The sequence below is a fragment of the Chenopodium quinoa genome, unplaced genomic scaffold (assembly GCF_001683475.1).
Source record: "Chenopodium quinoa cultivar QQ74 unplaced genomic scaffold, ASM168347v1, whole genome shotgun sequence".
Taxonomy (NCBI): domain Eukaryota; kingdom Viridiplantae; phylum Streptophyta; class Magnoliopsida; order Caryophyllales; family Amaranthaceae; genus Chenopodium; species Chenopodium quinoa.
Window position 1 is genome coordinate 280,607 of NW_018742556.1, and position 13,276 is coordinate 293,882.

A 13,276-nucleotide genomic window follows, 5' to 3' on the forward strand; every position below is an offset into this window, starting at 1 on the left:
AAAGTCTGAAGTAGAAGCCGACTCTGACAATCGGTCACTCTTCTTCTGCTCTAGCAGTAGCCGAGCATCTGTGAATGTTTGCTTTGACCCGTCCGCCTGAATATGACGAACCGGTTTCCTATTTCCTGTAGGATAACGGAATTTTGTGAAATCAAGGGCAGGTGGCTCCCGCTTCCTAGATTTAGGATGAGGAGTCGCCTCTCGCCCTTGAACTGGCTTCCTCTTCAGTGAAGTGGAAGGTTTCTTGGCCGACTGCTCCTTGACTGAAGCAGGCGGCTTCTTGTTGATCAACTCTTGAATCTCTCCCTTGAAGTCCCTCATGAAGGTCATGAGTTCGTTCCTTGTGATGGGAGCAGACCCATCAGTCGGCTGTTGCCGAGCAGGCGGTGCGCCTGCTGGCTCGCTTCCTGTTTGAAGATGCTCCCGTTCCCACCTTTCGGTATGACGGGTACGTCGGGCCCTTAGGGTCCCGTCTGGAGCTGTATGAGTTTCAACTTCAAATTCACTTTCGGTGTCATGGTCCGACTGAACTTGAGGGTCGTTTAGGGGACGCCTCTCTTCAGGAGTCGGTACAGACTTGGATGCCATCTCTGAAGTACTCTCCCCACAGACGGCGCCAAATGTTTCGGGGTTTTCTGATGTCCTGCGGGAGAGTTACAATTCCGAGACTGGAACCGGACGCCTGTACCTGCAAAATAACGGAGACTCCTGAGAGCTCCGCCTCCAACGGTCAAGTTAGTACCTGATTAAGGAGTAATTAATACGGAAATTAAAGTAATAAGGTCTCTCTAGGTGAGAGTGTTTAATGTTGGTAATCTGCTTTGTTAGCGAGATCAGCCGGTTATTAGTGTGTTCCGTAATGTTTCTGTTCTGTTCTTCAGGTGAGATTAATTGCTTCATCCCCTTTAATGAGGATTAATTAAGTATTTATAGTCTTGAGAAGCGTGCCACTCTCTAGGTTTAGGGTAAACCTAGGGCTGACCGGGCCTCTAAACAGGATTGGGCCTTGTTGGCCGGTTTTCCCATTTGGCATGGGTGGACACGTGGCGTGTCTCAATTGGTCCGTAGAGGATGTATCTGTGATTGACACGTGGCAGGCTCCTATTGGCCTACGTGAAGGACACGTGGCGGAACCGGGTTGGTCCACTTGTCAAACGGTGATTGGTGGATAAAAATCCCCTAATCAAGTCTTACACGAGGCACAACTACTACAAGTCTAATACACAAAATTTGAATATACAAACACCTAAACTAAAATTAGCTTTCTTCCTTTGATATCTGTTTGGGTCCAATTAAGCTTAATTGGGTCTGGTCCATGAATGATTCAATTCCAAAGTCCAAGGTCAAGGCCCAAGCCTCCAATCATGCCAAGTCAAGCTCAAGTCAACGGCCCAGTCAGCATGGTCAACCCATATGACTCTAAGCCCATTCCTCCTCATTATGCTAAGGTATAAAAGCCTTCAATTGCACCATTTATCATTCATTCACATATAGCCTCAAACAATTAATACTCTTGCATAGCTTTCTCTCTAAAAACACTATTTGACTTCGGCATCGGAGGAGCCTTCCTCGGCACAACCCCCGAGGCCAATGTACATGTGTTTGCTGTGCAGGAAACCCTCGGCCTAGCCTCACTTGGACCGAGTTCAGTCTTTAGCCACATCTTCGGACCTTCGGCAAGGTCCCATTGTTTTAACCCGAAAAAATATCTTTAAAGATCTACGAGTATACGATTCTTTCTCTTCAAACATGTATGAAAATTGGTTTTTATGATAAGATAAACGTGGTTAGAGTATAAACTCTTGCTTCGATTTCGAACCCCTTCTCTTAATCTCCTCTTTCGAAGACCAGATGTATGGAGCTATGGACCATGAGTCCATGACTTTAGAAATAGCTTTCCCTCCTTGCACTTGTTCTTGAATTCTATTGAAGGTTGAATGGAGTCTTTTATAGGAACTAGCAAACAGATATCCTTCTCTTCAAGACCTTGCACTTGATATATATCCTTGATGCAAGTAGGTTCTCACGGAGGGTGGACATGATCAATATCTGCATCAACAAAGGCATTTTCATTCTTGTTCACAAATGATGGCGCTTTTTTTCTATAACGGTGCCATCATCCTTGATTACACTAGATGATGGTATCGAGCGTGAGACCACTACTTCCCTCAAACTATGCCGTGGGGGTGTCTCCATCAAGAAATGATATTTTTCAAGGTGAGGGTACGCACCTTCAGTAGAGATATAGAATGTCATGGTTGGTAGAGCCACAACTTTTTCCTTGCATCAAGTTTTGTAAATCGATGTAGTTTTCAAAACATGAAAAATGACTTTTTCTCAAAACCCTTACCTTAAAATCCTAGACTAGAGGTATGAGTTTTTAGTTAAAGGTATTTTATCCTCTCCTCTGCAACTGTACTCTCAAATACTCAATAAGAGTCTTTTTTTCCAACAAAGGAAAGGTGGGGTGTTAGTTAACATTTAATTAGTCTTTTTCATCAAAATATTCTATAGATTTCAAAACGCACACCCTTAAAATGCACCCCCTCAAAATGAGAAATTTTTTAAAAAACGGAGTAACACAAAACAACTTCAAATCAAATTTCCCACAAGTTTTATGTGCATGAATGGAAATAATGCATGATTGGAAAGGTAAGTAGTTGGAAATTTCCTAAAATAGTTGGTTGGTGATAATTAAAAAATGTTGTCATGATTTCATTTCCATTGACATTCAATATCACTAGTCACTAATAATACATTTTTTTTAAGCAAGTCACTAATAATACATTAATAATACTCTATCAATCCAGTCAAGTTTCTCACTAAGAAAAACCAAAAGACTGAAGAATAAAAAAATGGACTCCTCTGCTAATTAAATGTCTAACTCATACTCTTCTTCAATAATCTTGCTCATTAATTCTCAGCGTTTTTTATCCTCGAAAATCCCACCAACCCTAAATTTGAGGTGACCCTTTTTTTTTTTTTTTTTGATGGGTATTTTTATTTCCCTTTTTCATTATAATTTGTATACATTGAATTGTTTGAAATCGATTGATTTTCGCGGGTTTCTTTGTGAATTGATCAGGTTTAATAATTGGAAAAGAAGTTCGAAGAAATCATTAATGGCGCAACCTCCCATTTTATCGATTGCTTTGCCTTCTGAGACTGGTCGTGTTCTCAGTATTCAGTCTCATACTATTCAGGTAATTGATTTTATAGCCAAATTAATCATCTTTTTAATTCGGGTGTGATTAATTTCATCTATAATATGTAAATTCGTGAAGAATTTTATCTGGGGTTTGTTAAATTGGTTGAAAGTTTAATGAATTTGGTGGATATGTTAGTAGTTATATTATATATGGTATAAATGGTCTATGATGCCTTTTTTTCTTTATGGATTTTGCTAATGCATTGATTTAAAGTTGGTTGTTGTTGTGGACGTGAGCTAGTTTAGTTGGTAAAGTAAGAGAACGAATCCTATCTACATCACTACCCTTTATTGCTTGGCGCATTTTCAACCATATCAAAGAGAAGTGAATTGTTGATGTTTGATGTTCAATATGTAATGTTATGCCCCTATGAAATTCAGGGTTATGTCGGCAATAAATCAGCTGTCTTTCCGCTTCAGCTTCTTGGATATGATGTAGACCCGATTAATTCCGTACAATTCTCAAATCACACAGGCAAGCTGGTCTTATGCCATTGATTTCAATCCTCCATAAGAAAATTTGGAGCTTGATGATCTTCTGCTGATTAATTTTGTTAAGTTGTGGATCATGCAGGATATCCAACATTTAAAGGCCAAGTTTTGAATGGGAAAGAACTATGGGACTTGATTGAAGGTCTAGAAGCAAATAATTTATTGTTCTACACTCATTTATTAACAGGTAAGGATGGGCTATTTTCATGGAAGATAGCTTTTTTTGGCTTTAGTAGAAGGTGTTTAACGAAATGCAAGCTCTACTAAAACAAACAATCTTGTGTATGGCTCTCCTTTCTTTCTGAGGCAAAAATTGTTATTTTTAAAGTTAGCTAACTATATGTATATATGCTTGACATTTCCTAGAGGAATGTTGCTTTTTGACAAATGGCTTTTGATTAAATCGCTTTCTTTGACTTTGCAGGTTATATTGGTTCGGTCTCATTTTTGGATACTGTATTGAAAGTTGTTACTAAACTACGAACTGTGAATCCTGGACTTCTCTTTGGTAGGTTTCTCACACACTTTGTGTATACAAATATACTTGGATGGTGAATGGTTTTCTGATGCTGATCTTTGCAGTTTTTTTTTTTTGAAAAAATATATAATTTAGGACTTATTTAGGAGTATAATTTAGGACTTATTTTCTTAATGACCTTACTAGCAGTACGAGCAAGTTCACACTATAATATAAAACATCTAGCTACTAGTATTGGTGGGATCACAGGACATAGTAGAAGATAAAATTACATGTATAGGGGATCAGGGCGTTTCCATTTCTACAAGATAAAATTGAGAGCAGTGCCTCTAATATTTATTTCATTATATTTGTAATCTTTGGTATGCTGCATCTTTATCTTATGCTTTATTAACTGCTCAAATCTGCATTTCTGCACCACCTTATTATGAAAGAGCTGTTCTTGAACACAATTACTAGGTGGATGACTTTTTCTTGTTTATTTATTCTAGTGTAGATCTGTGTCTAAACCTTTTAATGGAGATATTCTTTTCAGAGGAGGATATTCCATTGTATCTGATGTGTGTTGGAAAGAAAATTTATTTCAAGGGTGTTCAATATGCTCTACCCTTGAAGAGTAACCTCTAGCATGGCTGAGCCAGTAGAAAAAAAGTATTTTGTGAACTGAACAGTGTGATCAGCTTCTTCTTGTTTAGGTTTCCTTTCACATGGACATTGTTAGTGCTTTAAAATCCAATATTATACAAAGTACTAAGCAATTCTAATTGAGGGTATTAAATTTAAAGTTTCTTTTATCTTGTGTGGAATTAGTTAGCTCTTTCTTCATACCTATATGCAATTGAGAAAGCTATATCTGTTTCAGCTAGCTATGGTTAAATTCTTTCTGTTCTCTTCTGCATCAATGTCTGATGATTTTCTTTTATACATGACCTTCCTTCTCAGTTTGTGATCCAGTAATGGGTGATGAAGGAAAGCTATATGTCCCTGAAGACCTGGTGTCAGTTTATAGGCAAAAGGTATGTAGCTTATCTGTAAGTTTATCTACTATGTCAAAAGGCCAACTTTCTATGTAGATTGTATGCCAACTTTGTAAGCATGACTCATCTGTTAAAACTTCAAGTTGTCACAACCTCAGGAACCATGTACTTTATCTGTTTTCTATTATAGGGCTGCATACATGCTGATGTATTTTCTCAAGATTCTGCTACTTCCCTCTACGGCTCTACTTGATGATTGATGTTTTACCTCAAATAAGCTGAGAAAATCTTAATTTTATTATATTTTGAGAAATAAAATAATGGTTTGATGCACTAATTACCATGAATGTCAGCTCTTGATGATAGGTAAATGGAGAGACGGGTTTGGTTGGATCTGTGATTGATTAGTCAAGGCTTCAAAGGGTATCAGTTTCATTAAAAGTTAGTTGTTTGATCTCCTGCTAGGATCGAATCTCTTTCTAGGAAGGTGGAAAGAAATTCGATAATTGTGGTAGTGTCATTTACTTTAGCTTGATTCGCCTTTGAGAGTATGAGACCTACGAGTTTCCCACTTGCTAGGGATGACAATAAAGGCATAAGATGCGAGTAATGTGGTAACTCTAAAAATTTTGGCTTGTGCAATGGAAATCAAGTTGATTGTAAAACCAAAGCTTGAGGCTTGACTAACCTAATCATAATTAAACAAATGAAGCTGAATTTTTTTTTTAGTATCCTGGCTAAGATAATTAAGATATGTTGGTCCAATGGTAAATCACACTGCTTGTAATCCGTGCACCGCAATTCTATTTGGGGATGTTTTCTTCTACCCTTGTCAATCAACCTACTAGTAATTAATGGGGACACATTCTCTGCTGCTCACCAAAAGAGAAAAGTGCTTACATGAGGCAAATGCTTGTTTGATAATATGTAGTATTAGCTTGCTGTTGGGTGATAATATCTCCTTAGACTGGTGGTTTAAGTTTGCATATTTTTTTTAGAGAAATGATAATATTGATGCCTTTTTCTTGCCTTTTCTTCTTGTTTAAACTCTAAATTTATATTGCTGTTTTTTTTTTTTTGTGCTCTTCGATGCTTAGGTTGTTCCTGTTGCATCGATGTTGACGCCTAACCAGTTTGAAGCTGAACTACTGACTGGTTTGAGGTATCATCTCTTATCTGGTGCTATGTGGAAAAATTTCTTTATTCTTGAACTGAGGATTTTTATGGTGTACTCTGTTCCTGAAGTAGTTATGAAAAGAAGAGAATTTCATTTTGCAGTTTTCTCCCACAATTATACTCTCTTCCTTACTCATCTTCTTTTGTTAAAACTTCTTGTTTTTGGAGGTATATGATACACATTGACAAGCTCTGCTTGTATTCCAGTTTGAAATATAATGAAAAACAAGGACCTTGGAGTTCTAGGTTTTTAGTTACTCCGCATTTCAATATCTTGCAACAAGTATTACTAACAGACTCATATTTGGCTTGCAAAGTAAATACATAATTTTGTTTTGACAGCAAAAAACATTTGAATTACGCAAGTGCCTTTTGTTTATAATACCTTTTACTTCTTAATGGAAGTCACTCCATTTTGCAATATGCATTCTTGTTGAATTCGGCTTGGCAATGATCTACCTTTCAATATGCAGTCTAAAAATATGTTAGAGTCTCTCGATGTTTGTTGGTGGAAGTGACTCCATTTTGCAATAGGAATTTTTGCTGGATTTTGCTTGGCAATGAATCTACCCTTCCTTGGCTTCCTATATATGAATCTAAACATATGTTGGTCTTTCGATTTTTGTGTTTTGTTGTTTTAGAGCCTTTATTTGTGACAGGATTGTGTCGGAACAAGATGGGAGGGAAGCTTGTAGCAAACTACATGCGGCTGGACCGGCAAAGGTTTTTTTTTGTTTTTTTTTGTACTTACATCATCAGCTTAAGCTTTTATATATAGTAATAATTATATTACAACTGATATTGGGTGCTGCAACACCTCCATAATACATCTTGTGTAGTTGTGTACTTTATGTCTATATGTGGTTGTGGCTAAAGCAATACCTCTGCAATTATAAAGTTAAATATGAGATGCTGTCCCAGACTCTTAGAAAGACTTTCCTTCCTCTCTTATTTTGGTGTATCTCTTGCTAGGATAATGAGTTGGTTAATGTCATTGGCATAGATGTTCATTATAGTCAACTAATTTGGAAGAAGCTTGTATGTTTGTTGTTGGTGTACACTATAGGGCCTTTGTTGCTACTTCCTAAGTGGGGAAGTGGCAGTGCTAACTGGAGATTTCTCCAATATAAAGAATTGACTTTGCTGATTGCAAATAAGGTAGAATTAGCTCTTAGTTGATAACTTCCCATTCTAAATTAAAATTACTATTAGACAGCAAAACTCATTCTACTCCTCATTATAAGCTATACCTCATGTGGGCCATATGCCTTTTAAAGCAAAAGCCACCCTTACACTTATTTTTTTATTTTTTTTTGGGGGGTGGGGGAACTAGTCTCTCGATCACTGGGAACTAGTCTCTCGATCACTGTCTTACTCCAGAACTACCCATTGGCATTTCATGAGAGAAATCTTGGACAACAGCAGAGAGAGCTATGAGGAAACACCCCTATGATAGGCTTTGTCAATTTTAAAATTTTGTAAGCCAAATACAAGGTCAGAAGTGTAATGTTAGGCAAAGACCCATGATGAATGTGATGATATGGAAGTTAAGGATAGTTTGATATAACCACAAAGGTATCAAACTCAATACTCATCACAAGAGAGAGCAATTATTAAATAGAAATTATAACAAGCTCTTCATGTTTTGGGGGCTTGCACGCCTAGTTTCCTAGGGAGTGCACTTTTTTCTGTCTCGATGGAAGCTGGTCATTATTCAGTAATAACAATAAATATAATAAGCTCACCAGAGTTAATTATTTTTGACTGTTTTTTTCTCCGTTTCTTCTGTTTATTATCTTGATACAGCTTTAATTTATTATCCAGTTGTGATGAGTGTGGGATGATGACTTTCCAGGTTGTCATTACGAGCATACATATTGATGGTAATCTCTATCTCATTGGCAGCAGTAAGAAAGAAAAGGTTTGTGTTATTGTGATCCCTGTAATTGTTTAGCTTTTGTTTAAACTGACATGAGTGTCTACTCCAGTGCATCATGCAGTTATAATGCTAAAATGACTTGATTGGAGGACAAGTCATGAATTTTGTATTCTTTCAATATGTTCATCCCACTGATTTAATTTGAGGAACATGGCTTTTGAATCCATTCAGCAAAATGAGATACTATAATGTGAATGATTTCTGTGAAGTCTTATTTCTTCGATTAGACTCGTCACATGTCTATGCTTTTGCTTTCTTTTTTCTTTGTAACTTATAAATTAATTGTCCTATGTTACTCCAACTCTTCTTTTCACCTTGAGTACCCGTGTGGGATGCTTGACACTTGGACATTGGGCTAAGATTAGGCAAATTGTTCATAAAATGGTTGTGCCATAACACTTTGACACATACTCGTGTCTGAAACATCTAAATTTTTGCTATTTAGATGGGTCATATAACCCTATCTATGATAATCTGAGCTATAATTATAGTCCTCATCTTTTAGATTAATTTAGAGTGTGTTACGTTTATATACGAAGTAGTATATGATGACAGCAGCTGTAACTGTGTTGTATAAACCAATTATCCCATTCTGCCTGTGTAAACCTCTAGTCCCTGACAGTATTTTGCTTCCATCATATATAGGACGAGGCACCTGAGCAATTCAAAATTATGATTCCGAAAATCCCAGCATATTTTACGGTACGTAGTTTTTCATTTTATTTGTCTTTATGAGGTACTTGAGTGAAACCTACAGTTGCTCATCCAAAGTGCATATTGCTCAAAGTCACAATTTATTGCTTTGCTATATCTGGCACTTGCATTCCAATCAATATATGGCATTATTCTCATGCGATATCACTTTTAGTGTTTGGCTAGCTGGGCTGCATAGAAATGATTAAAGTTCTAAATTCATTTACGCTGCTACATAAGACTGTTCACTTGTTGTGTAGGGAACCGGAGACCTAATGACTGCACTATTACTTGGGTGGAGCAATGTAATTGTTCATTCCTTAATTTGCCTGATTTTACTTGATTTGGTTTCTATTTCATCTGTTAGCTAATCTTGGCGTGTTTGTATTTTACAGAAGTATCCTGATAATCTTGCTAGGGCAGCAGAGCTTGCTGTTTCAAGCTTGCAGGTACCTTTCCACTTATTTTCTTGCTTGTGCTTGAGTCATGTGATGATATGGCCACTGTATAATATGGAGTATATATATATCTGACAATTACCCAGTTTAAGGATAGTTGATGCTAATTTTGGCAATCATCAATTCATCATGACTCGTGATATATGTTATTGGCTTTTTATTCCCTGTACTAGGCAGTTGATCTGTTCCTTTGTATTTAACAAGACTTCTTATGTTGTTTACTGTTTTTTTTCTATGGGTCTTTCATTCATATGCTATGTAATATTTTCATATTTTGTAGGCGGTTAGTTTTGGCCTAATCTCATGTCTGTTATGTCTGGATGCATTTAGAATCATGAAAAGGCCCAATCTGCTTTACATAAATACGGTTACTGTCATGTCTGTTATGCATTGTAATTCTTCTTACAAAGCATCAATCACTTCAGGCACTTCTGCATAAGACTATGAGCGACTACAGTCTTGCAGGATTTGATCCCAAGACAAGCAGTCTAGAGATTCGATTGATTCAGAGCCAGGATGATATCCGTGATCCTCAAGTCAAGTTTAACGCCGAGAAGTATAGCTAGTGCTTGTTCAGCTCACTTTTGGAAGTTGCAACTCGCTAAGGAAATCAAAACTTAATTGAAGTGTCCAAAGTAAACTGGTTGATTAAAAGAAGTAGAACTTCCTAAATGGAGTCACACTTGTGGAGATCAGGAAGCTATTTCTTCCATTTCGGACTTCTCAGGAAATTATACTCTCAACGTGTTGGTCAACCAAACAACCTTTGGTCTTCTAGTTCCCTCTCATTACAGCTTCAAATGATTGTCATGTCAATCAAACAGTCTCTATACTTGTTTGTAAAAACAAAATTATTACGACCTTTGGCACAAAAGCTCGAAATGGACCACAATGCTTGTTACTCAAAGAGGCGAAGGCTCCTCTGTCTCTGGAAACTGTTTTCATGCGGAAGCCTCTAAGCACTCTTGAAAATGTAATGTCAGTTTTGGTTCTCTTTAGTTCTAGTCTTGATTCTTGATTTGAAATTAAGATTGTTTGCATGTATACAGGCATATAAACTTCTTCTATGTCGTTATAATTAAGATTGGTTCTCTAAGCATTATAGTGGCATGTCTGACCTGTTGTATGTGATACTCACAAAAGACAGCAGCAGTACTAATAACTCTTTTTAGCTGAATTGACACCTCTAACCCAATTCAAACCCAACCCGTTTACCCGATTGGCACCTCTAGTACGGAGTAGTGGGAGTACAATAAACAATAACATTGATAACATTAGATTTTTTTAATATTCTTGGTTTCTTATTTTATGTGATTGATTTCATATTTGAAAAGTTAAAAACTAATCTCGGTGAAATGGGAGTTAATATCAACATTATAATAAATGGTTGAAGAATTGAACTAGATGAACCTCAATAAATTTGCAACATAATATGTTACCAAGTTGAGCATCATCCACATATTCTCACATTCTAGAGTTACTAAGTTAAGAATAAATTCTAGTGTGTGATTTCATACACCACATGGTTACGATACGCAACCAGCCAATGGCTTGAGACCATTTGTTAAATACTACAGCCCTACGAAAAAGCCTTCACCTCACTGAACCTCTCCTCTTCAGCACCTTTGCTGGGTTCACCTGTGTGTCCAGCATCACTGATTCTTGGCATAACACTGTATTTATAAAGAAATAATCAAATATTAGTCTTTGCTAGTAGTGATGACCGATGAGAGTAATAAAGCACAACTTCCAGTAAAGGAGGCTATGACACTGAAAACAACCAAATGAAAAAGTAAATGTTAATATCTTTTACAAGCCTACTTGATAGTTAATATGACCGAGATCTTTCTTGGTTAAGCTTAGCTCAGTTCTGGACAACTTGTTAGGATTGGAAACTTGACACTTGACTCAAGTCACAACAACTTACAACTAACGTTGAGCACAAGGTAACAAGTCCAGCCAATAAGATAAACTCCAGTACAAGTTTTATTATTTGCTTGATTGGGTCTCAACCAAACTAAATGCAAGTATAGACCATTAATGATGGGATATTTTGCATTAAAAAATAACCTAATTTGGTGAGAGACAATAGGATCTTCAAAAGAACCAACCAGCTTACAAGAAGATAAGAGGAAAAACCAAGGTGAAAACTGAATTACTTCTAGAAAGAACAAGTCCATGTATGTGTATTACTAATGGAGTGTATAAACTCATCAATGTACAATTTTCCTCAACGATAACTATTCTAGCAATCACACTATGGTTAGAAGCTTAAAGGGAAAAAATTAAAGACAGACACACACACATACACACAAATAATCATAAAGCAATTGAAATCTGCCAGATAAAATCAACAAGTACAAAAGAATTTGGTTATTCATTCAAACATTACCATATGAAAGCAACGATTTTGTGTTCAAATGTGTTTGTGTTCCAAAAAAATACCTATCATGGGTTTAACTTGAGCTTTTGTATCGCATCTTCTGCTAATCTAGTATGTTCAAAGTTTGTTTCAGATCTGTAACAAAGCAAGTTATCCAAAAAGTAATTGCTACTAAAAACATAAAAAGAGATGAAATTAATTTACAAGACATAGAATTTGATACTACTCAGGAAGTTAGGATAGACTTACAATAAGAAAGCATTGTCAAGGGTCGCAATGAAGTTGTAGTTCTTGTAAATCAGGAATAACACAATTGAAACAGCCCATCAACATGGCCGTGAGAGAAGAAGGACCATGAAGGTTGTTACACATACGTACGACCGAGAAATGAAAATCATATTGTGTAACAGGGGATGACATAGAGAGAGGGGAGTAACAGCTCCAAACGATACAAAAAAGATCATCATGAAGATGCATTAACACCTTAACGTCCCCATCATCAATGAGGAAAGGAGGTTCATGTGTAAGACCTACAATGCCGCCTTTACGAAGCTCCTTAGTATCCCAATCATAAGAGCAAACGCCGAAAGTAGACTCTTGCGTCGAATAGAGCCAATAAATAGAGCTTGACACAGAAACAAAACCCGTAGTAGCTCCAAAGAAAGCAAGGTCGTTTACGAGTTTGGAATAAGGATGATTTTTTGCATTGTAAGTCTTGTTGTCTAAAGCATCCCTTGCTTTCCAAGAATTGCGTTGAATATCATAAACACAAACATATTTAGGGGTGCAATCACGATCAATCTTACAAATAACCACCAAAATCTTATCGCCTTTAACGGGATTAATAATTGGTGCAACTTGAAAACGGTGGGAACTGGGAGGTGGTTGGAGCTCCTTTAATGGTGCAATTTAATTTAAGAAGATGATGATGGAAATGGTGGGAAGGTAGTTTTAAGCTCCTTCAATGGTAGTTTGGTTTGGGTGGGAACTGGGAGGTGGTTGGAGCTACTTTAATGGTGGTTTGGGTTGAAATCAGGCAAAAAATACTTTAGGGTATTCTTTCAAAAAAAAAAACAAAACAGGTGAAGGTATATTTATATAAGAAAAGTCAAATTAATTAATAATTAATCTTAATCGATATCATTATAAAATAAAAATATAAAAAAATCTGGTCCACAAGTTAGATTCAAATTGCGGATTCGCCAGGTCCAAAGAGATCCAAGTCCTATAAGACGGATCTGGATCTAGGATCCATTGCCAGTTTGCCGCCTCTAGTCCTAGAGGATCCATTACTACGTCTTATTCTTTATAATCGCATACTCATTATACCTGATTACCTGCATGAAAGAGATTAAGAGAAAGCATATTAAAGGCTTTGTTTAGTTGGAATCTGTGTGTGAGAGGGGAATGCAAGGGGTGAGAGCAATTTGGATTGGAAAAAATTATGGTTCTGTTGCACTGCCTAGAATCAA

General features: G+C 36.8%; 1 protein-coding gene across 2 annotated transcripts; it reads left to right on the forward strand.

Moving 5' to 3' along the window:
* Nucleotides 1–2,777: 2,777 nt before the first annotated feature.
* On the forward strand, nucleotides 2,778–10,521 carry LOC110720333 (pyridoxal kinase-like). Of its 2 annotated transcripts, none has more exons than XM_021899342.1 (13): nucleotides 2,778–2,965; nucleotides 3,086–3,203; nucleotides 3,590–3,683; nucleotides 3,783–3,887; nucleotides 4,125–4,208; nucleotides 5,121–5,194; nucleotides 6,253–6,317; nucleotides 6,973–7,054; nucleotides 8,187–8,252; nucleotides 8,916–8,972; nucleotides 9,224–9,268; nucleotides 9,359–9,412; nucleotides 9,847–10,521. In XM_021899342.1, the coding sequence occupies exons 1-13, from the start codon at nucleotides 2,877–2,879 to the stop codon at nucleotides 9,985–9,987; spliced, it is 1,074 nt and encodes a 357-aa protein (XP_021755034.1). In that variant the 5' UTR covers nucleotides 2,778–2,876; the 3' UTR covers nucleotides 9,988–10,521. The 2 variants fall into 2 exon arrangements, with proteins under 2 accessions (XP_021755034.1, XP_021755035.1); XM_021899343.1 differs by having other exon boundaries at nucleotides 2,779–2,965; nucleotides 6,991–7,054.
* The last annotated feature ends 2,755 nt before the right edge of the window (nucleotides 10,522–13,276 follow it).

Bases quoted from the DNA above. Each gene is read 5' to 3' on its own strand.
- LOC110720333 (XM_021899342.1), top strand. From the start codon at position 2,877: ATGTCTAACTCATACTCTTCTTCAATAATCTTGCTCATTAATTCTCAG. The intron at 3,204-3,589 runs GTAATTGATTTT...TATGAAATTCAG, and splicing joins TTCAGTCTCATACTATTCAG to GGTTATGTCGGCAATAAATC. The intron at 4,209-5,120 runs GTAGGTTTCTCA...CTTCCTTCTCAG, and splicing joins GAATCCTGGACTTCTCTTTG to TTTGTGATCCAGTAATGGGT.